Source organism: Rhinoderma darwinii, chromosome 12, assembly GCF_050947455.1.
Source record: "Rhinoderma darwinii isolate aRhiDar2 chromosome 12, aRhiDar2.hap1, whole genome shotgun sequence".
Taxonomy (NCBI): Eukaryota; Metazoa; Chordata; class Amphibia; order Anura; family Rhinodermatidae; genus Rhinoderma; species Rhinoderma darwinii.
This window is the reverse complement of record NC_134698.1, coordinates 72,410,257-72,435,925: the sequence shown is the minus strand read 5'-3', so window position 1 is coordinate 72,435,925 and position 25,669 is coordinate 72,410,257. Positions and strand designations below refer to the sequence as shown.

Genomic DNA, 25,669 nt, shown 5'->3' with positions numbered 1-25,669 from the left:
TTGTAATAATATAGTGTTTCCTTAAAAAAAACACCTTTTTATTTGTGATCGCCATTGTCTACCGTAAATTTTGATACATTACATATATAATTTAGGGTAATTGGGTCAGGGATAGCGTAACGCCAATGATTGGCAGGGGGAGTGTTTTTTTTATGGGGGTATTTTATGTGTACTTTTCATTTAATTTATTTTTGTTTTATTTTTTTACTTTTATTTTTTTTATTTTTCTGGCCTATTCTTCAAAGTTCAGAAGAGACCTTTGGGGGACTTTATTATTTAATTTAATTTTTTTTACACTATACTTTTTCATTGTTACTGGGATTTCACAACAGGGGAAATCTGCGCTGTTATAATGACTATTGTCACTGTTCGGGCTCTGCTGAGTTTAGTTAGACCCAGCAGCAGCCTCCTGCTACCGGCATCCTGGCAATTATGTGAACAGTCACATGACCACCGGAACCAAAAGAGGCAATGGCCTCTATTCTATACACCGCGCTCATTGACATTCAGCTGCCCAATCACTCGGACAGCAAGCTTAGAGGGGTTTTCCCATCTTGGACATTTATAGCATGTCCACAGGCAGGGCCGCACCGTCTATGAGGCAAGATGAGTTTCTCGCCTCAGGTGGCGGGCTGCTGCCTCTCTGAGGGGGCGGCGGTGCAACTGAAACCAGCCTCCGCCACCCCCTCCCGCACTATAAATGTATCTGCCTCTATAGGACGTTCCGTGCCCTGCTATTCAGTGACTTTCAATGACACCAGCGGTGTCATGACATCATAACGCCACTTGCGCCATTGAATAGCAGGGCAAGGCACCCTGCTAATCAGCGCCTTTCAACTACACCTTTCATCGGGCCGTTTGCATCGTTGAAAGACGCTGATTGGCAGGGCAGAATGACTTGCCCTGCCACTCAGCGATGACCTCATCGCTCCGCTTGTGTCATTAAAAGGTGCTGAGTGGCAGGGCAAGTCATTCTGCCCTGCCAATCAGCATCCTTCAACGATGCAAGTGGCCCAATGACCTCATCGCGCCGCTTGCATAGTTGAAAGGTGCTGATTGGCAGGGTGTTCAGCCCCAGCAGACCTGCTCAGAAGAGAGTAGGCCTGCATTGCAAGAGAACTAACTATAGGGAGGGCTATATGTAGGGCACTAGCTACAGGGGGGTATGGGCATTTTCTACAGGGGGCTATATGCGGGGAACTATCTACAGGGGTTACTATCTACAGGGGCATCAATTGGGGCCACTATCAGCAGGGTGATCTATGTAGGGCACTATCTACAGGTCGTTCTATAGTGGCCACTATCTACATGGGGATCTATGTAGGGCACTATCTACAGGGGGCACTATCATCAGGGGGCTCTATGGGCGGCACTGTCTACAAGGAGCACTATATATAGGGGCTCTATGGGGGGCACTATCTACAGGAGGTCTATGGGGGGCACCATCTACAGGGGCTCTATGGAGGGCACTATCTACAGGGGCTCTATGGAGGCACTATCTACATGGGGTTCTATGTGGGGCAGTATCTAAAGGAGGCTCTATTGGCGCACTATATTTGTGGGGCACTGTCTACACGGGGCTTTATATGGGGCACTGTCTACAGGGGCTTTATATGGGGCACTGTCTACAGTGGGCACTATGTGGGGCACTGTTTACAGGGGCTTTATGTGGACACTGTTTACAGGGGGTTCTATGTGGAGCACTGTCTACAGGGGACTCTATGTGGGGCACGCTCTACAGGGGGCTCTATAAGTGGGGCTCTATGGGTGGGGAGTTTCTGCAGGGGGCTCTATGGGGGGCTCTATCTACAGGGGGCAGTGTGTGTGTGTTTGGGACACAGTGTATGGTGCTATTATTATCAGGGACATAGTGTATGGTGCTATTAGAATTATAGGTGCAGTGTATGGGGCAATTATATTTAGGGGTGTAGTGTGTGTCACCATGAGAATTTTATCTTCATTTACGGGCGCAGAAACATTTGAAATGTGAGAAGCTGAAGACATCTGAGTGGCAAACTGCAGAAATGGGTAGTGGCCGGGAGAAGTCATCATAGTGGTCTGGACCGGATGGAGAAGAAAAGAGAAAAAGAACGACTAAAATCTGAGAAGTCACCTGTGAGTCACATAATGTAAATGTGTATTCTGTCTCTAAGCAGTACTGTAGTCACTGTATGATCTGCAGCGAGATGATGGGTAGAATGTTTTTTTTTTGTTTTTTTTTGCAACACCCAGCATATCCTTACCATTGTTCGGCCATGCTGGGAGCTGCAGTTTTACACCGTACAAACCTATATAGCAGGAGTTGCACTAAAATGAGCTGTATTTGTGCTGGTTCTGTATATATGTACTGAGCTTGGTTCTGGTGTTGTATATATGTACTGAGCTTGGTTCTGGTGTTGTATTTACGTATTGTGCTTGGATCTGTTGCTGTATATATGTATTGAGCTTTGTTCTAGTAAAGTATATATGTATGAGCTTGGTTCTGAAGCTGTATATATATGTATGAGCTTTGTTCTGGTGCTGTGTATATATATATATATATATATATATATATATATATATATATATGTATGAGCTTGGCTCTGGAACTATAACTATATAGGATATATTTATAATAACAAAATTGCAGGGCAGATTGAATTTTTGCAATTCATTGTCTATTTAATGAGAACTTGTCAGGTAGTTTTAACCCCTTGAACTGCCACCATTCAGTAATAGATGACCTGACAATATTTCCAAACACTCTCTTTTATCTTTTTTTCAGTTGTAGCAAATCCTATACAATTTAGCTGTGTAAAACGGCGCACACTATATGCTAATTACTCATTAAAGGGTCATGCCGCTATCCTGAAGAGTCACATAGTCCTGCCTCCAAACCCACTTTTCTATGCTTGATTGACATCCCCCTGGCTGGTATAAATCACTACCAGTCTCCTCTAACTTTCTCGGATGTGCCATTGCCTTGTACTACTTGGGCATGCACCATGCAGCGTGGTGCACTCTGCCCGGCTTCATCGCTGCACCGCGCATGCCAGGGGAGTGCAAGGCAACGGCATGAGTTGGAGGATGCTGGTAGTGATGTAGAACAGTCAGGGGCATGCCACTCAAAATCTGGGGGACGGCATTTAAATTTTTGCCTCTGTCAGCAGAAAATCTAGAATCGGCCCTGTCCACAGGATATGTCATAAATGTCCAAGAGATGTGGATTGCACCTCTGGGACACCACATCAATGAAAAGTTACTATAGTAACTGGGACCTATGTAATAAACTACACGGGTCCCCGTTACTATAGTAACTGACAGTACTTACCCCCCTTTTTCTGTAGCGCAGCGGCGGTCCTGATGTCATAGCACTGTGCGCAGTGCATGACGTCACAATGCTATGCGCTGCGCACAACATCTCGATCCTGGATGGAGTCAGGACCTCCGCTGCGGCCGAAGAGGAGGGTAAGCTCAATACCACTGTCTGCTGGAGCTGATGGGTTGGGGTCCGACTCCCAGGACCCCCGCCAATCTGCTGTTTTGAAGGGGGTGCAGCGCTCGTACGAGTGCTACTTCCCCTTCATTCCGGTCACTTTCTCACACTAAATCGCCGATTGTTTGTGTTTTTTTAAAGGTTCGGTCGCTGGACTACTTCGGATTCGAGGACTACTTTGATGACGGCTTTTTTTTTATTGTCAATAAAATGGTTAATGAGGGTTGTGTGGGTTTTTTTTTAATTTCAATAAACCTGTTTTTTCTATGTCTTTGTATTTTTTTTAAACTGATTGACAGTGCCCATTACTAAGTCCGTGCTTAATATTAATATACTATATAGGTAAATCCTGGCTCTAATGAGCACAATGAATATTAATCAGGCCGGAGCAGGCAAAATTCAGGTGAAATCCAAACACCTTGAAATAAACAAAAGTATACAAAGTTTTTCACTGCTCGAACAGCAACGAGAAACACAGTCCAACCTGTAGTCTTATAGACGCTTTTGCTGGTTCCACAAGCAATAGACAATCAGCAATCTAGAGAAGATGTGTGCAGTTTTCTGGTCCTTGTAGCACCACGAAGCTCTGCACCGTATCCCGATGTTCCAGCTCCAAGCAGGATAAATCCCATGACTGCAATAGAGAAGAGGAGAAATAGTGCAACAACCTATGTTTTTTTTGCAATACGCAAGATTTATTCCATACTTACAGAAAATAGAAGAATAAAAGCATTGGTGATACAAAAAAAAATCAGTAGCAGCACGTCAAACAAACTCGCCCCAGACGGTTATGAGAAATGGGGGGGACCCAAAGTCATTTTTTGAAAAAAAATTATAATAATTGGAAAGAACGATGTGGGTTTCCCCCATTTTCATAAACAGCCAAATACAACATAACAGCAGCAGGCTAGCATTACCAGGGTGGGAAGGGTCACTGTTTTTGGGCTTTCCCAGCCTAATAATACCAGCCTGCGGCCGTTCTAGTAACCAACCATCACTTCTGATGGTCAGGTACTGGATCGTACCCGGCTCTTCCCGGTACCCCTGGTGGCGGTGGGTAACGGGGTAATAATGCGGGTTAGTGATAGCCTCTTCATGTCTAATATTAAGCTTCGCCTTAGTAATGGATGCTGTCAATCAGCCAGAGGCCATTACTAAGTTGGTAGTAACAAAGTTTAGAAAAAGACATAGGAAAAATATTTTATTGAAATAAAAATCCCACACAACTCTCGTTATCCATTTTATTGAGAATTCTAAAAAAGCCGTCATCGAAGTAGTCCTCGAATCCGAAGTAGTCCAACAACCAAAACTGTAAAAAAACACAAACACACAAAAATAATTAGTAACACATAAAAAAGCAAAACAATTATTATTCTTACCTTTCCTGGGTACAGCGCTGGGGACTCAATGTCAGCGAGCTGGGCCCTATATCTAATCCTATCATGTGTGATACTGTCTGCTGAGCCACTATATCTAATCCTATCATGTGTGATACTTTACTGCTGAGCCACTATATCTAATCCTATCATGTGTGATACTGTCTGCTGAGCCACTGTATCTAATCCTATCATGTGTGATACTGTCTGCTGAGCCACTGTATCTAATCCTATCCATAGCTATAGGGTTGTAGTGCTATAGATATGCTGTCCACTATATACACATATACATACACGCACATTTTTTTGGGGGGTATATATATTGGGGTTATTTCCCCTGACGTTTCAAGACCTTAGCGATGCCCTTGGCTGCTAGTGCTGCATTGTTGGGTCACTTAGGAGACCCAGCGATGCAGCTGAAAGCTGCGGGCCGTCAGCCATGAGAAGTTTGGGGGGGGGGGCAAGAAGAATCTTTGCATCAGGGCCCATGAGCCTTTAGCTACGCCGTGCCTATCTCTATCACCTAGCCCCCTCAACCCCGTTCTACTTTGCTCTGCTCTTGCTGCTTCTCGGCCATATCATGTTGCAGTGGTCTGGATTTACGGAAACAAATGCGCTCGCTGAGCTACGCTGTTTCCGTCCCATAGAAGTGATAGGGAGTCATAGAAACAACATAGCACAGCAAACGACAATGTTTCCATACGGTAGTTCCCGACTACCTCATCAGGAAGTGGTCGGGAAGCAGCGACAGCCGAACAAGGTAGAACGGGTCCCAGGGTCGGGACACGCATCTTATTCACACATTTATGGCATATCCTGTGGACGTGCCATAAATGTCCAAGATAGGATAACTCCTTTAAACCTGTATATATATATATATATATATATATAGTGGACAGTCCTCAACCGGTTAATGATACTGTCTGCCCTTTATACAATGACAGCAGATAATATCGGATGTAATCAATGGTGGATATGGACTACTCTGTAGAGATCGATGGAAGGCCCTTCGAATAGTTTCTTCTGTTAGGCCCAAAGAACACGCGTCTACTGTACAGATGAAGTTTGAGTTTGTCCGGTGCAACAACTGGTTGTTCTCCATGGTTTCCATGGACTCTAGGTAACCTTACTGAGCTACTTAGACTCACTCCCTTATCACGGTGCCCAATAGAGCAGTTCAATGACAAATTCCTCCTCGCTACATCTCTATAGTTAAACCCAGCAGAGTTAAATGGTCAATGGCTTCTTGGGGAATATTTTATTAAGACATTTGTTTAGAGGATGCCATATCTTAAAAAAAAAAAGACTAAATCTCCCGGGTCTTGCTTATTGTTTCACGGGAGGAAATTCCAGAGGCTACAGATTCATCAACTCCTCAGAGACTATCACAATGTCTCCATTAATAACATCCCAAACTCTATCTTTCCCTTCTTCTTATAAAGTGTTCATGATTTTATGCATAAGTCCCAGGTTTAATGGGATTTCCACTGCTCCCCCGGTGGATGTCTTGAGATGAATTTCCTCCGAACGCTCATTGTACAAGCTCCTGCTCGAAACGGTAAACAAATTGCCACTATGGTTTTTTGATAAACTAATCTAGGCCACTGGCAGAAAGCGATATATAAAATAGAACCACTAACATAATGATATTGAGATGAGAAAAAAAAGAGGTCAACTCACTGCACCAACATCCTTCATTGGGAAACAAGAAATTGTTTTGGTGCCGTTCAAGGAATAATTTATTACATTTTTTGACATAATTTTTTTTTTTTTTTTCCGTCTTTTTTTTTTTTCCGTCCCTCTATCTTCTGCACTGGTTTTATTTACAGCAGGGAATAAGGCAGAAATGGATTCTTTCATGCTATGTTGACTGCATTTTATGAAAAAAAGTACAGATTCTAGCCAAAGTCCCTCACTTGTAATAAATAATACTAATAAAAATGCGTTAATATTTTTTCTCGTGTTCTGCAGAAATGTATGACTTAGTTCAATTGCAAAAAAAAATTACAGCCTAAGATAAATTAAGGAACATTAAAAAAGAGGGGAAAAAGAGAAAATAACACATTTAATGGCTGACAGAATATCGGCTTTTTATTTGTGTCTTGTTTATGCTACTAATCAGGGGTTTTTATGGGTCGGGGATAATATATGGGGACTATCTGTCGCTGAGACGGACAGCGCATCAATCCTTTTTATGTTTCAATTTGTTCCTTTACAGAACAGCATTGTGCGCACCTATGATATTCAATGGCTATGGAGTCATACGTTGGTCGGGGCCGATCCGGTTTGAGGCGAAGAAAATATTTATATAGTTGTAAACAGAGTTTTCAAAATGCATTCGCCACAGTACAAGACCCTATAGGGCTGCACCTAGAGTCCGTAGAGGTCCATATTGCATGTTCCTCCATATAAAGTCCCCATGAGGCACCACATTCTGCCCTTAAATCAATTTTTCTAGAAGAAAATATTTCCGTAATATGCCATGTCATAGAGTATACCACAATTCAGAGGCACACGGAAGTATAGTATGGACCCATTGTAGGTTGTGGATATTGTATTACGAATCCCTACTGCACCTCACCAGATCTCCAAAAGATATGACTGCCAGTGGACGCACACCACCGATCAGAGATCAGAGATCTGGCATAACTTTTATGTCTTAAATCTCTAAGATGGGAAAACCCTTTTTAGACTTAAATTTGGATCCCTACGTTTTTTGGTCTAAAATAAATTCGTAACTTTTTTGACTAGATGTCAGGGTCATAACTGTAGGTGGTGCAAAACCTGAGGGTGACCACAGACCCCTCTGCCATGAATGTCACATTTTAAATGATTCAAGTTCCACCTCTGCTAGTAAAATCCATTTACCTACAACAACAAAAAGTTTTAACTTTTTTTTAAATAACAATTTTTTTTATGTTTTATACAACTTTTTACTTGTAACAGAACCTGTATCATCTCTATTTGATTTCCTGACATGACCCTAGTAACGTGCGACCGTCGGATTATTACAGAGTTGCTTCGGCTATGGGATTACCCTCTCAGACTGGAGATTTACACTGTCCTCTATCTAGCTGACAGTGATTGGAAGCAATACAATTTTCCAGGTGGTTGGGCATCCACTGGTCATGGATAATTTGATCAATACTCAAAAGAAACAGAAAAGACATAGCAAATACAATGCTACAGAAGAGGGTTTTTTTGTAATAATTGGTGGTAAATTGAAAAATACAAGGTAAATGCGGGTAAACTAGGTTTATGTTGTTAAAGGGACATACCAGGGAAAACTCAAAATCTTAGATATGAAAGGATGTAAGACAACGGAAAGGAAAAAAAAGGAGCAGCAAACACCTCTTCACTTCTTCTTTGGTCTACACTAGATTGAAGGAAATCTAACAGAAGAAAATAAAAAATAAAATAGTTCTTCTGGCGTGAATTAAGAATGTGAAGATGATTGAGATGTGAGAGACATTGACTTTGTGTCGATTAAATTTTTACAAAAACATCAATAGTCCATTATATACCCTACATAACTTACATTCAAGTAAGGTAGGATGTAGATATTGATGTGGATGGTGATTTGAATCTACCCAAGGCCTCTACTCAATGACACCACTGTACCCGAAAGGACTAAGATGGGGACATGTTGTCATGAGACTCTAGAAGTAGTCCAGCCTCATGCTTTGATAATGTAATTTCAAACAATCATTTCTCATGATAGAATATATTAAAAACTATTATCACATTCGAATTCAGCACAAAACATTGGATTTATAGGCTATTTAAACTATCGCAACCAATTTTTATTGCTCCAATTAAAAATTATTATTTTTACTGATTTGTGCATGCAGCTTCTATGCAGAACTATGTGTCTCCATGGTAACAGACTACAAATGAAACTCTTGTGTAGTCTTAATCTGCAGTCATGTGTTACTCTACTCCCTCTGGCCTTTTTCAGACAGTACAAGTGGAAGCAGATGAAATGGAGTAACACATGACTGCAAGATCAGACTACACACAGTGTTTATTTGTAGTCTGTAACCATGGAGACACATAAATTTTTTTTAATCAAGACTATTTCCAAATTTACTTTATTCTTATTTTAGATATAAAATTGCTAAAGTGTACACACCCTTTAACCCTTTAGATTTTCTTCTTTTATTTTAACTCTACTTTTGCATGGGTTGCTTGTATTCTCAAGAAATACTAATAAGAGATCCCTCCCAAATATATACAGTGAAGGAAATAAGTATTTGATCCCTTGCTGATTTTGTAAGTTTGCCCACTGTCAAAGACATGAACAGTCTAGAATTTTTAGGCTAGGTTAATTTTACCAGTGAGAGATAGATTATATAAAAAATAAATAAAAAAAATCACATTGTCAAAATTATATATATTTATTTGCATTGTGCACAGAGAAATAAGTATTTGATCCCTTTGGCAAACAAGACTTAATACTTGGTGGCAAAACCCTTGTTGACAAGCACAGCAGTCAGACGTTTTTTGTAGTTAATAAAGAGGTTTGGACACATGTTAGATTGAATTTTAGCCCACTCCTCTTTGCAGATCATCTGTAAATCATTAAGATTTCGAGGCTGTCGCTTGGCAACTCGGATCTTCAGCTCCCTCCATAAGTTTTCGATGGGATTAAGGTCTGGAGACTGGCTAGGCCACTCCATGACCTTAATGTGCTTCTTTTTGAGCCACTGCTTTGTTGCCTTGGCTGTATGTTTCGGGTCATTGTCGTGCTGGAAGACCCAGCCACGAGCCATTTTTAATGTCCTGGTGGAGGGAAGGAGGTTGTCACTCAGGATTTGACGGTACATGGCTCCATCCATTCTCCCATTGATGCGGTGAAGTAGTCCTGTGCCCTTAGCAGAGAAACACCCCCAAAACATAATGTTTCCACCTCCATGCTTGACAGTGGGGACGGTGTTCTTTGGGTCATAGGCAGCATTTCTCTTCCTCCAAACACGGCGAGTTGAGTTAATGCCAAAGAGCTCAATTTTAGTCTCATCTGACCACAGCACCTTCTCCCAATCACTCTCAGAATCATCCAGATGTTCATTTGCAAACTTCAGACGGGCCTGTACATGTGCCTTCTTGAGCAGGGGGACCTTGCGGGCACTGCAGGATTTGAATCCATTACGGCGTAATGTGTTACCAATGGTTTTCTTGGTGACTGTGGTCCCAGCTGCCTTGAGATCATTAAAGAGGCTCTGTCACCAGATTTTGCAACCCCTATCTGCTATTGCAGCAGATAGGCGCTGCAATGTAGATTACAGTAACGTTTTTATTTTTAAAAAACGAGCATTTTTGGCCAAGTTATGACCATTTTTGTATTTATGCAAATGAGGCTTGCAAAAGTACAACTGGGCGTGTTGAAAAGTAAAAGTACAACTGGGCGTGTATTATGTGCGTACATCGGGGCGTGTTTACTACTTTTACTAGCTGGGCTTTCTGATGAGAAGTATCATCCACTTCTCTTCACAACGCCCAGCTTCTGGCAGTGCAGCACTGTGACGTCACTCACAGGTCCTGCATCGTGTCGGCACCAGAGGCTACAGATGATTCTGCAGCAGCATCAGCATTTGCAGGTAAGTAGCTACATGGACTTACCTGCAAACGCCGATGCTGCTGCAGAATCAACTGAAGCCTCTGGTGCCGATGTGTCCGACACGATGCAGGACCTGTGAGTGACGACACAGCGTGATCTCTGGAGAACACGGCTGTGTCTGCACTGCCAGAAGCTGGGCGTTGTGAAGAGAAGTGGATGATACTTCTATGCACAACGCCCAGCTAGTAAAAGTAGTAAACACGCCCCGATGTACGCACATAATACACGCCCAGTTGTACTTTTACTTTTCAACACGCCCAGTTGTACTTTTGCAAGCCTCATTTGCATAAATACGAAAATGGTCATAACTTGGCCAAAAATGCTCGTTTTTTAAAAATAAAAACGTTACTGTAATCTACATTGCAGCGCCTATCTGCTGCAATAGGAGATAGGGGCTGCAAAATCTGGTGATAGAGCCTCTTTAACAAGTTCCCCCGTGTAGTTTTCGGCTGAGCTCTCACCTTCCTCAGGATCAAGGATACCCCACGAGGTGAGATTTTGCATGGAGCCCCAGATCTATGTCGATTGACAGTCATTTTGTATGTCTTCCATTTTCTTACTATTGCACCAACAGTTGTCTCCTTCTCACCCAGCGTCTTACTTATGGTTTTGTAGCCCATTCCAGCCTTGTGCAGGTCTGTGATCTTGTCCCTGACATCCTTAGAAAGCTCTTTGGTCTTGCCCATGTTGTAGAGGTTAGAGTCAGACTGATTCATTGAGTCTGTGGACAGGAGTCTTTTATACAGGTGACCATGTAAGAGCTGTCTATAATGCAGGCACCAAGTTGATTTGGAGCATGTAACTGGTCTGGAGGAGGCTGAACTCTTAATGGTTGGTAGGGGATCAAATACTTATTTCTCTGTGCACAATGCAAATAAATATATATCATTTTGACAATGTGATTTTCTTTATTTTTTTTTAATATAATCTATCTCGCACTGGTAAAATTAACCTAGCCTAAAAATTCTAGACTGTTCATGACTTTGACAGTGGGCAATAGTACAAAATCAGCAAGGGATCAAATACTTATTTCCTCCACTGTATATAGTAAGCTATTATCTTGCACAAAATCACTTGTTTGTGTATAAACTATATAGTCCGTCCTTGTATAATATAGATAAAAGAGAAGTAATTGTATGTCGTAAAATAATATTCAGTAAGATGAAAGTCTATTGTGTCAAGGTAATTTAATGATTTTTGGCATTTTAAGGGGGTTTTACACTGGACGGTTATCGGGCAGACAAGTGTCCATAGAACACTCGTTGACGATAATTTCTCTGTGTAAACAGGGGAGCGATCAGCAGATGAACGAGCAATCGCTTGATCATCTGCTGATCGTATAATTTAAAAAAAGTTAAATATTATTGTTGTCAGCAGCACATCTCCTGTGTAAACTGGGAGACGCGCTGCCGACATGATAATAACATATAGGGGCGAACGATCAGAGTAGCAACCGCTTGTCCCCATCCATAGCTTCGTGTGACAAGAGCAAATGAGCAACGATCAATGATATCTCGATGATCGGCGCTAGCTGCACCGGCCAAATATCGGCCGATGTAAAAGGCCCTTTAGTTAACTCTGTAAAACTAGGTGTGAAATATGAATTAGTATTTTCCTTTCTTCTCGCCCCTTTGTGTACTATTCCTTTCTTTTATCAGTATATAAACACATCTGTTGTCTGCGCATCAGCTGTAATGTTTGCACACAAGCTCTCGAGAGCCATTCTACTTGAATAAATAAAGTTAAATCTGGAACGCTGGTCTCCATCAAATCTCTGCTAAATTATCGCACTCCTGTTACCACGCCGAATCCTCCTAGTTATTTGTTTCAATCAACGTTTATTCTTTATACTTGTATTTTATTTTAAACCTTTAAGCAAAACTTACGGCTGAGGCTACATCATGACATTTGGTTGCACAAGATTACTGCCACATGACCTCAATGTGTCCCTATGGGAAGCAAAGTCGTGGGTGACCTTGCGTCTGTCACAAAAAGTCCTACATGGCCAGATTTTTATTTTTTTTTGCTATGGTTGCAAGTTTATGCACAACCTTGTTTTCCGTAGGGAACCATTGAGGTTGTGGTATTCCAGCAACTTATGCATGACCAAATAACGCCAGCTTTACAGAAAACCTGTCACTTTGGAAGACTGATAAGGACATCATTATGATACCCTAACACAGTTTCATTAGTAGTTTCAGGGGCGGACACCGACGGAAGAGGTTCCCTGTGCAATAATAGGAACAGGCCCCGTAAGGCCCTATTACAACGGCCAATTTTGGTCAGTGCAACGAGCGCCGATCCACGAGACACAAGGAGCTATGGATGGGGACGAGCGGTCGTTACTACGATCGCTCGTCCCCATACCTTATTATCATGTCGGCAGCGCCTCTTCCTGTTTACAAAGGGAGATGTGCTGCCAACAACGATAATATTTCACTTTTTTAAAAAGATACGACCAGCCCCTCACTAGTTCACGTACCCACCAGTAATTTTGAGCCATGAGAACCATTACCAAGGTCCCTTGTTTGCAGTTTAGTAGGGAGTAGAAAGCAAAGTATTTTTCTTTTTTAGGTGAGATTTGGTCTCCTTGCCGGTTCCTCTCATTCAGCTGCACGGGTTGCACAAACTGTAAGTCTGACCCTGAGTAGTTATAATCATTCTATCTTTGCTGTAATGAAATTAAGCTCTTCATTTGTGGTGGGCTGGTGCTTATGCACAGCAGCCAATCTGAGCAATAAGAGCTGCAGTAAATTACTGTTAATAAAAAAAAATTGAAACACCAAAGCACCAAACACAAGGGACTGGATACTAATCAGCTGAAATCCCTGTCAATCGGCAGACCGAAAGAGCCGCGGTGCTTCAGCTAGCGCCACCTCCTCTTCATTGTTTACAAAGGCATGGGTGCTTGAATGTGTGGGCATCTATGTTTCGTACTCCAGCTCAGTCCCATTCAAGTAAAGGCCCCTTGAATTTGCTGGTCAACTGAGGTCCCGGTATTTCGAAACCTCACCAATTGACCATTGATGGCCTATACTAAAGAGGCTCTGTCACCAGATTTTGCAACCCCTATCTGCTATTGCAGCAGATCGGCGCTGCAATGTCGATTACAGTAACGTTTTTATTTTTAAAAAACAAGCATTTTTGGCCAAGTTATGACCATTTTTGTATTTATGCAAATGAGGCTTGCAAAAGTCCAAGTGGGCGTGTTTAAAGTAAAAGTCCAAGTGGGCGTGTATTGTGTGTGTACATCGGGGCGTTTTTACTACTTTTACTAGCTGGGCGTTCTGATGAGAAGTATCATCCACTTCTCTTCAGAACGCCCAGCTTCTGGCAGTGCAGACACAGCGTGTTCTCGAGAGATCACGCTGTGACGTCACTCACTTCCTGCCCCAGGTCCTGCATCGTGTCGGCCACATCGGCACCAGAGGCTACAGTTGATTCTGCAGCAGCATCAGCGTTTGCAGGTAAGTAGCTACATCGACTTACCTGCAAACGCCGATGCTGCTGCAGAATCAACTGTAGCCTCTGGTGCCGATGTGTCCTCGCTCTTCTGACACGATGCAGGACCTGTGAGTGACGTCACAGATCTGCACTGTCAGAAGCTGGGCGTTCTGAAGAGAAGTGGATGATACTTCTCGTCAAAACGCCCAGCTAGTAAAAGTAGTAAAAACGCCCCGATGTACGCACATAATACACGCCCACTTGGACTTTTACTTTTAAACACGCCCACTTGGACTTTTGCAAGCCTCATTTACATAAATACAAAAATGGTCATAACTTGGCCAAAAATGCTAGTTTTTTAAAAATAAAAATGTTACTGTAATCTCCATTGCAGCGCCGATCTGCTGCAATACGAGATAGGGGTTGCAAAATCTGGTGACAGAGCCTCTTAAGGATTAGTCTTCAATATTTATGTCCCGGAGAAACTACTTTAAGGGCCCTATTATCTATTTCAATGTCATGATACAATTTTTACTGTGGATCTTTCCCCAATGCTCCCAGGATCTTTGACAAAAACTTGAGCATGTCTTGAGGTCTGATATTCTCGATGCAGTGCTCTTCATAGATGGTTGGCTCTCCTATCTTACAGGAAAAGCAAGATCTAGGAAATCTCAAATGCAATTATGACAGCAATAAGCCACAAACCCGATTATATGATTTATTCCAGAACCTTCTCCTAACCTGGAGTAATGGAAAAGACTTAATAGCTAGAATTCCATAGATTTCTTATGAGATGTTTACCATCAATCCTTCTTCTGACTAATCCATCATACTGCAGCTAAAAGGCTTGGAATACATCTAATAAAGTCTGTATTTCTACAGTTCACAACTATAGAGTTATCCGCTAATATTGGGTTTAATAGAGTAAGCTCTATATTTATGAGAGAGAGGATTTAACAAGAGGACATGCGGCTTCATATAAGTTCTCTATTTCCTAAATGTATATCTTTAAATTGTTGTCTCCCTCCATACATTTAAAGGATGCTTTATTTCCAGAAACAGCGCCACCCTTGTCCATAGGCGGTGTGTGGTATTGCATCTCAGCTACATTCGCTTGAATTTTGCAGTACCAGACACAGACCATAGACAATAGTGGCGTTGTTACTGGGGAAAAAAGAGCAGACATACTTTCTAATCACATACGTACAACCCCTTTAAATATTCTAGACAGCCATTTCAGAGTTATATCTGCTTTGTCAGTTGTCACCCAGCTTTCTCAGACACCCAAATGTGCAAATCTTCCTAGTTCTACAGCAATATGGGAGTCAGGGAGGTATCGCCACAACATAACTAGCCAGAATTGCCATTCATGACTCTAGGAGAGGTGGACTACACTCCCTGTGGGAGCTGTCATGGTAGCCTTATTCTTTACCAGTAAACTAAGCAGCAACACTCAATGCCAAGCAGCAGCTTCAAAAGCAAAATAAAATTTAGGATACAGAAGATGCATTTTAGGATGCATGTAGGAAGATTTAGGGGACTGATGGAAAGAAGTATGACTGTAAGATCAGGCCATTCTAATACATTGTAGATTCTTTCTGTCAGGATAAAGTTATGGATTCTGCGCCTCAATCTGAAAAGAATCCGCAAGTATTCCGCCGTTAACGCATGTATATAGGATATTTTATGCCCTATTTACATGCTCCGGAAAATAATGACTGCACCACTATTAGCCATGGAAAAGCCGCAGATTACCTTTATTGAACTTTAATGGAGCTAATCCGTGGCAGAAATCCGAATTTAAACTACGGATGTCTACCCCGGATTATCTAAATTTGTAGGGGATTTGAGTAGTGCTATTGCTGATCCCATGATCCTACCCTTAGATTACGCAGGGTTTATTTGTAAACTTTTACCACGGTAACACATAAATCTGCATATGTGCTGTAGACACAAAACGGTAGGAGATTTTTAATCAAGACTATTTGCAAAGTTGCTTTATTTTTTTTATATCAGATGTATTGGGGCAATTATAAATTGCAAATGTGTACATACCCCACTTTTTTTTTTATTGCAGAAAATACTTCTCAGACCAGAATCCACTAAAAAGGGTCAGGAGAACTGCCCTAGAAACATCTTAGAAGGAAAACAAATGTGGGACCCCCCCTCCCCCTCACTGATTGGCCGCGAGTGCTAACAGAGGGGAGTGGCAATAGTGATAAGCAATTTTCTAACATCTTGGGTGGTCATTCAGGAAACGGTTGATCCATTGTTATGCCCTTTAGCTCAGTATTAGTAGGGCATCAATTAGTTCCCCAATTTAAAGGGGTCTCTCCCAGTGACAGGTTCCCTTTAAGACTGTAGTAAGTAAATGGATGCAAAGCTGAACCTTTTCAAAGGCAAAATGTTTCTTACGAAACAACTTGTTTGTTATTTTGCTTCATTGCTTTATAAACTGCGTTCGTGTATTTGCTTGTAGCCTGTAAATGCTAAACATCACGGGTCAATTCAGGATACACGGCACTTATTCAAGGCTCGCTCGCTGCAGGTCTGACACATGATGCCTAATAAAGCCAGCAAAGAAAATGTAACAAAAACACATTGAATTAAGTAATGGTCAGAGTTCCAGTGCATGGTGGGAATTACAGTATCGGCTGAACGCTGTACCGCCGTCTGATATAAGAAATGAATGTGTGGGTGTTTATTAGAAGAGAAGAAGCTTTTATATTTCTCTCTCTTGTTAATCTGCATTGGTGACTTTTCCCTCTGCGAAAAAAATGATGTATACAGTAAATGAATGTGGAAAATGTCAAATATGTAAAAACGGAATGTACATTGCGGCAACATTGTAGTACAAAGGAGAAATATCTATCTATCTATCTATCTATCTATCTATCTATCTATCTATCTATCTATCTATCTATCTATCTATCTATCTATCTATCTATCTATCTATAAGTTGCAAGGTGGGGCTTCCATGGATCGGACCAATTTTTTCAGCACATCCCACAGACGCTTGGTCGGATTGACATTTGGGGAATTTGAAGGCCACGTCAACACCTTGAACTTTTTTTTTATAATATTGAAGAATAAAAGTCGTTGGCATACCATAATTTCAGGCAAGGAATGCAAAACCAGCAATGTTCCGGCTTACTCAGAAGCCTTTCTCAAGCTTGAGAAAGGTTTCTGCATAAGCCGAAACATCTGCAAAAGCCTCATCCGACCGTCCACATGATGGAAAAAAACGTGATTCATCAGACCAGGCCACCTTCTTCCGCTGCTAATCGCTCCAGTGCTGATCCTGTCTGCTGGGCTCTGTATCTAAGCCTAACACATGGTAGGCTTAGATACAGGTCCCATGTGTGATACTGTCTTTTAGACCCTGTATCTAAGCCTACCACCCTTCTCTTCGGCTCCGGAGGCAGTGGAGATCCTGACACCATCCAGCGTTGTGACGTAATGCGCGGTGAACAGCGTCATGACATGAGAAGACGTCAAGTCCTCCGCTGCACTCTGGAACAAGGAGGGTAAGTATACTGTCAGTTACTATAGTAACAGTGACCCGTGTAGTTTATCATATAGGTCCTAGTTACTATAGTAACTGTTTATAGACATGGTGCAAGGCCGCGGGCCCCGCTGGTTTAGGGCCCAGTCAAAATTGCTACTGTAGCAACCCCTATAGCTACGCCATTATGTGGCAGTCGACCGGGGATCCAAAGATCCAGTGCCCCAGTGCTAGCGACGCGACTGCTGTACAGTATAAGATTTTGAGGGAAATATGTGTAGGTCAATAATTATGGTGCATCGGGTAAATATAAAGAGTATTCCTTATACCACAAGCGTAATCTGTAATCCGGATAATAAATATCAATAGTAGTGATTGTAAATTGTTTCTCCTTCTTTGACAGCCCCACCGACTGTTCGGATCATCCACTCAGGGTTGGCGTGTAATATAGAAGAAGAGAGGTATTCAGAACGGGTGTACACAATACGGGAAGGAGAAACGTTAGAGTTGACATGTCTGGTGACAGGACACCCAAGGCCACAGGTGAGTAAGAAAAATGTTTATTATACTTGTTTTTATTGTCTCGTGTTATGTGTTTAGACCCCTAAATACATAAATACCTTGAATTAAGTTTATTACCCCAATGGTTTTACCCAGGGTGGCCACAGGGTGGCTCAGGAGCCATGTATGGCTGGTGGACCTCTTTGATGGGTCTCCCGATTCGCCTGTGACAAAAAAAGTGTCCAGAATTCAGTGAGACTGGCTTCTTGGCACTGCCAGGTTCTTCGAATGCCATTTTGTACATCTGATAAGAGAGATGAGTCATACATGAGTTTCAAGTCCTTTAAAGTGAATCTCTGCCTTTTAACATCATGTCGATTTTATTTTAAAAATTAATTGCTGGGTAATTTCTCAATTTATCTTTATAGTGTGCAGAGTACTGTTTTCCTGATACTTCGCTCCAAATCCCCTGCATAGCCATAGAGGGGAATTTATCAACCTTTCTAAGCCAGAGAAGTGGCAAAAAGGCCGAAAAGTTGCAATTTGCGTTGCGACTTTTGGGTCTTTAATGTCGCCTCCGCCATTGTTGGAAAAGAAGGTGTGGCTTACAAAAGAGCTCGGGGATAACTTCTGTAAATTATAGCAGAAATCTGCACCAGCTCCTAGCTGGCGTAGATTTCTCTCTGTGGGGCGTAGCAAGGTAGAGGCCCATGCAGGGCCCCATACCTAACCCCCTTATATCAGACTACCCCGTATCGGACTACAAAAAGTTATATATATGTACACTCACCTCACCGCTCCTCTTCTCCCCTACGGTTCCGCTCAAGTTCCCTCAGCATGCTGTGGCTTATACAACGTACTGATGCCAGGCAGCGTCTTGACGTTGTATGTGTTGCAGCACTGATGATATTGAGTGCTGCGCCACATATAAGGTCCTGGCACTGCCTGGCATCAGTAAATTATATAAGCCACAGTCTGAAGTGAGAGCATAAGAGGATCCGGTGGGGAGAATAGGAGCGGTATCTTGAGCATCTATTTTCTTATTTTATGACCAAATGGGGTCGGGGAATGGATGGCATAAGGTTACGGTCATTGTTACGCACGGCCAGCGGTAAGATGCGAAGGTTTATTAACAGGCATGCACCTCCTCATAAGTCTTTCGCATCTAACTCCATCAGAGCAGATAACTAAGTATGAAACAACAGTTTTAGTAAATCTGCCGCATAGAGATATAAATAAAATGTATTGCTGCAGCCACCACTAGAGGGAGCTTAGAGACTTACCACGTTATTATAGAACTCAATGTATAAACAGTGTAAAGTAAGCTCCTTAGCTCCCTCTAGTGGTGATTGAAAGCAGTCAGAATTTTATCATTTAATTCTAGGTCTATGCAGAGGAATTGGAGCACTGTACCAGAAAAACAGAGCTCTGACCTCTAAACAGATATATTAAGAAATTAATAAGCGCAGACTTTTTAGATTTAAAAAAAAAAGCACAATAGTGTTCAAGGGCTGACATTACCTTCAAATATTATTTTTTTCTACAACTTCAGCTCTTCTCCTCTAAATATGCCCTGTTTGGCATATTTACTCCTCCCAGACTCCCTGTCTGCCATGTACGTTCCTATACTTATCGGAGATTTTGTCAAGATGGGACTGAATTTATTATTGCTTTAGTTGTAATTATGCCTGCAGTTCTGTAATGTGTCATGTACTCTAGAAAACAAATATCTGTAGCTTTTGCCAACTTCGTCCTGTTACTGGCTTTTTGCCTTTCTCTCAGGCTCTATGTGCTGTGAATTTTAAGCAGTGAACGACTTACACAGCGTGCAAATGACAGGAAATACTGCCGGTTCCATTGCTGTAAATGAATCTGCTTATTTGGAGATAACATACTTTATTTAAGACTATGTGACAATGCGGCACCACAGACGTCTAACATAAAAAAGGCTGATGAGTCACGTTATGACAGAACCGTCTATTTGCCAAAATTCTTTGTAAAACCCGTTGGAGAAGTAATCTTGGTAGACTAATGAGCAATCACGGGGCTGTACTTCAGAGTGGAGATCGACATGGTTCCCTTCTTTTTTTCTTCTAATGTAATAGATCAAAGGGAATCAAGAATTATAATGCACTTAAACCACTTTGTCTACAAGACTTAATATAAAGATTTATTTAGTGGAGTGAGAATTATATCTGGAGGAAGCATTTAGAGTGAAGGCTATCACTGAGTAGTTGTAGTTCATTAAAGTATGCGTTTATCACGGGAATGTAGCATATCTGTGCCAATAATAAGGGTATGTGCGCTTTATGGCGGCTGCAATCCATGAGTGTTATATAAAAGAAATGTTAACAGGTCAATACAGTTTCCAGGAAGTGATGAAGTACAGTCCCCTCCCCCATAAACCAGAGAGTGAAACGCATACATAGCCTTTTCTGTTTGTAAAGTGTTACTATCCTGAATTATCTAAGCCTCCAGCAGTACAATAGAGCTGCCAATAACGTGTCCACCCTGTAATCAAATGAGATGACTCTGCTCATATGTCCCAGTCTACACAGCAAAGCAGAGAAGTGAGATACATAAAATAGGAAGTGTCAGCCTATTGTGACTGCTCTGGTGGCCAGTGTGAAAACTGCAATATTTGAAGTTTTTTTTTATATGGATAGTAACAAAATGATTTAAAAACAAATGTAAAAAAAATAAATATAAAAACCTGTAATTTTTTGATGATATATTCCCTTTAATGTGTGGATTTATCGACTATAGGTGGCCATATTTATGTAAAAATAAATTGGGTAGTGTGACCAATAAGTGTAGGGAGTTTAGAAGTGTGGGACCAGCGAGTGAAACCATTGAATCTATGCTGCCAAAACAATCAGGTGTGATCCAACCCATAGAAATCTATTCTATCAGCTAGAAAAAATATCTTGAGGGTGTCTTCAAGTTGTAGTAATCAGGCCTTATATTTGGTTCCGTGTTTACAGGATGCGGTTGATCCCAAGGGCCCGTAACAAAGGGTGCATTAGCTGTCCTTGCTGAAGTTGGCGCCAATGATGGCCTGGCATGTAAGGCTTGCGACTACCAGGAGTCTTAACAGTAATAGTAAGAGTGAGGAATTTAGGGTTGGTTCTTCCAGAAGTGTTAACCAGGAATGCCCTTCTCCTCCTTGTGGATATGAATTGGTTAAAAGGAATTTAACTACATAGAATGTACAAAATATTACCCCAACTTTGTATACCACAAGGGTCCTCCAGAATTACATTGGTTAATATAGAATGTGCCTTTGCCATTGTTAATCACTTTTGTTGCTAATTTGTATCCAACCTTCCTATTTTTCTCAGCAGTTCTGCTCATACAGCCTTTTTTTGTATCAGTAGACAGTAAAACAAAAAAAACAAACAAAAAAAAAGCAATTGCACTTTTTCAGGAGATCTGCGAAAATATTTGCTGAGTATGAAAATATTTATCTGTAATATGCAGAATACAACGGAATATTCCTATGTGCCGCACTAATAACTCTAGCCGTGACACAGAAGCAGAGTTCACACCTTATCGTGACTCACAGACTTTCTATTATTTAAACACTCCCTTTAGGAAGATATTTACAGAAATAAAATGTACCAAAAAAAAAAATCATCTGAATTTTCCTGGCTTTTGAGTGATCATTTTACTGTACTGTCAGCAGGCACACATTTTCTTTATTATATAGATGTCACTTTGTTTTGTTTTCTTAAAATCCTGCAGGAACCATAGACCACCATTATATTGGCCTATGGAGCCTGTTATTCGGTCACCCGGTCACAGGAAGTTATGAAATATACATCCTTACACACATTCACCCTGGCACTGGTTTGCCCTCTCTACTTCCTACAGCAGCAAAACACACGACTTTGAAGTAGCAATCTGAGTTCATCCATGGTAGACAAGGGTACAACTTTTGTTACTTGAAGTTTATAAAACTAAGCATGGAGCTGTAGAGCAGCTATCAGATTCTCCCATATCCCAAAAAAAGGAACTGCTGGAATTGCATGTGCCGCCATCTGGTGCTTCTGTACGGTACCATATTCTCCTTAGGAAACAATTGAATCCCCCATATGTCTGCCATATAATGTGGCATATGTGTGTGCATACTATATGTAATAAACTTTCCTCCACCCTAGATTGGACAAATTATTTCTCATATATATATATATATATATATATATATATATATATATATATATATAGGTTACAGAGCACTATGCTCTATTGAGAATTGGCTGCCTAAAAGCCGATGATGTCATCAGTGGTACTCAATCACTTCTAAAGTCCTAGTTTCCTAAGTCAATGAAGATGTAAACATTGTACCAGGTTGTTGGAGACTCCTTTCAAAAGTTTGTTATCTGTCTCATCATTCTCTACTTTTATTTTTTTAGATTTTGTTCCCTCCTCCGATCCTTTACTTATTCTACTTGAACCCAATACTTTTACAATACATTCCACTCCCCTGTAAAGTTCATCATAATTCTCTATAGTAAAGCACTACTTGCATTTTACTGTAATTTTCTCAACACGAACACCGGCTTCTTCATGCTACACAATATGTTTTTGACTTTTAGCCAATTAAGTTATTTGGTTCACCGCTCTTTTCCCCAAGAGCGATCATCTTTGATAGTGATGAGGCAATCAGCTTTCTGACAATAGCAAAGAGCTTGACCTGACTGACAGCTTTGATATGGAGAAGAGTCCTGAAGGGACTGGAAGGTGCCGGAGACACCACTGTAAGGTCAGAGAGCCGCCCTGCTCAGAAATCTTTAGGTTCCCCTAACAGCAATACACCAGACGCTCGGTCGGACCACCTCTGCCTGCTCAAATTAAATCCAGTGTAGTCAAGCTTCATAAAGACTTTATTTAATGGTTTGTTGTATTCGTGTCCTACAAAAAAAAGGTTTTAGTGTTCTGTCTTCCGCTATGTTATCTCCGCTTCTAGGAAGTATTGATTTACTTTGGCTGGTTTATACTTAAAGGTTTCTATTCCCTTCTGCATACCCACATCTATAGACGGAAGCTGACAAACTGTAGAGAAAGCAATGGCAACGACATGTAAAGTTATTCAGTTTTCCATCAAAGTGGAATTTAAGAGAACCACAAGTTCTACTTAATTCTCGGAGTTCGCCCTGAAAGCCCAAATAAAAGATGACATGTGTTACTATAGAACTTTATAAAAAAGCCAGAATATTAAAGGGGGCTCATATACACAGAAATTATAGGGCCCCATATCAAAACTGAATATGGGCCCCCGACTAAGAGCTCTGACAAATGTACTCGGAGTATTATTAAAGTTAATGTCTGATTTTCCATTTTTAGGCCCAGAATTCTGTACCGATTAATTTCATAACATATTTGTTGATATAATCCTGACTGCATGCAGCCACCAGTAGGGGGAGCTAGCTGCATATAGATTTATACAGCTAGTATTAACCTTTACCGAAATTTTATGTAAATCTACTGTATGTCAGTGATGGTAGGGGAGTGTATGGAGCGGGCTCATGGACTGTATATTACGGCAGACACCTCGCACTAACGGACGGGATCAGAGAACTCCAATCCCAGATGTTTAACTTCTTAGATTATGTGGTCATTAGCGACCGCGGCATCCAAGCTGTTAGACAGAGGGGGCACCCTCTGTCGCCCCATCAGCCCCCCCCCCCTACGTGATTACGAGTTGCTGATGGTTGTTATGGCAGCCTAATGAAGGTACACAGGTCTGCCATCTTGGTCTTCCTATTAAGCCCTGTCATCAGCAAAATACACTGCAATACATAATTATTGTACAAGCAATGAAACAAGTGCATGTTCAAGTCCTCTAGTGGGACTAAAATTAATTTAAAAAATAGATAAAAAGTTTTCTAGTAATACACATAAAAAACATATTAAAAAGTTAAAAAAAAAACACTTTGCCCATTTTTCCCTTTACGTAATAGAAAACTGGTATCACCACATCCGTAAAAGTCCATACTATTACAGTATAACATTATTTAACTCGCAGGGTGAATGCCGTAAAAGTAAAAAAAAATTGAATCGTCAAAAATGCTGTTCTTTGGTCATCTTACCTAAAAAAAAAAAAAAAAAGTTTTAAAAATTACAATGAAATTAAAAATGATCAAAAAGTCATATGTGCCCCCAAATAAAATGGCAGCTCACTCCACAAAAAATAAGCCCTCACACCGCTCCATCGTTGAAAAAAATAAAAAAGTTATGGCTCTAGGAAAATGGCAAAACAATATTTAGTTTTTTTTTTTTTTTTAATGTTTTATTTGTTGTAAAAGTAGCAAAAGATAAAAAAGAAACCATATCAATTTGGTACCGCTGAACTCATATTGACCCACAGAATAAAGTAAACGCCGTAACAAGAAAACCAATTGCATGCCGTGCCTCGATGGTGGGTGGTGCCACAGCTCATGTATTAGTCGTAATATGACAGACAATGGTAAAGTGACAGCAGAAAATATGGTGCAGAAAATGTGTGCCATATTTATTAACTCAATGTATGATGGGCTAGACCTATAGTAGAGGTGACCCTTCTGGTTTAAGTTATGAGACATTTATAAAAATGGGCAACAATTTTTTTTTAAATAATTTGCATTGCCACAGACTTTAAAGTTCTATACAAATGACAATACTGCTGCGACAAACAATCACTGGCCCCACCCGTGACGCCAGTGAGGTTGAGACGTCACCAATCTTGCCAGTGATTGGCTCCCTCAGTCTTGTGTCGAGGGCTGGAAAACTCACGTTAAGGAAACAAATTATATAACCAATATTCCAAGGGCACATGGAACCCTACCAATGACATATCACAATATGTTTAAAGATTTAAATAACCTTCATCTATGTTCCTTTTTTTTAAGAAACACCCCCACTTTTGTCCACAGGCTGTGTCTGGTATTGCAACTCAGCACCATTCACTTGAATAGGACTAAGCTGCAATTCCCGTAACAGCCTGTGGACAAGAGTGGCGCTGTTTCTTGAAAAAAAAGATCACCCCTTTAAATTTGAAAAATAGTAAAATAGACTCCTAAAAACAATTAAAACCCATAGAATAATAATTTGTTTTGTTCCATTGTACATTTTGTAGTTATGTTTTTTACCAATAAAGACCATGAATAGAGTAAAAAATGAGTAGAATGCTTTGCAGATATCAAGTGAAAATAGTTTAGAGATATCTACGAATTCCACTTCTCCTGTCTCCTGGGTCTGAATGGCATGACCCAGAAGAGCTGGATCACGTGGCATGTACCGATTCTGAAACAAATCTATGATGGACATGGCCGCATTTAAGAGAAAGGTCCAGGACAATCAGATATGAAAGTGACCTTTAAACTATGAAGACAGGAGATCGATGAAGGAATCAACGTTCTTACAGCTGAATCTAAAAGGTAAATTCTGCAGGGCCGATAGGATGTGGTGAGTGAAATGGGCAATAATACAGATCGGGACACTAGTAATATCAAAATCATGGTTAAAAAGTAGCATGTATCTGCCTCATTTTATAGTGTGCTGCAAATGGATTTAAAGGAATTGTCCATTTAGGATAGCCCTATCTTATACTGGATAGGGTTTGATGATGTTTGCCATGGTAGAACCACAATGTGTATACCCATTTTTCTTGCTGCTCCCCTGCAGGACATGCATGTTAGCCACCGTTTGCAATGGATGAAGTTGCCCTTAGGCCCCAGCCCGCATTTTTGGCCCGTGCTCCCATACAAAGT

The 25,669-nt window shown here is 41.1% G+C and overlaps 1 protein-coding gene across 4 annotated transcripts in view; it reads left to right on the top strand.

The window, feature by feature from the left end:
• The window catches only part of MDGA2 (MAM domain containing glycosylphosphatidylinositol anchor 2), a 392,414-nt gene that overhangs the window by 170,537 nt on the left and 196,208 nt on the right, over nt 1–25,669 (top strand). For all 4 annotated transcript variants that reach the window (XM_075843991.1, XM_075843990.1, XM_075843989.1 and 1 more), the window contains exon 2: nt 17,821–17,960. In XM_075843991.1, coding sequence (XP_075700106.1) covers nt 17,821–17,960 — 140 coding nt within the window. The remainder of the gene's footprint in view (nt 1–17,820; nt 17,961–25,669) is intronic.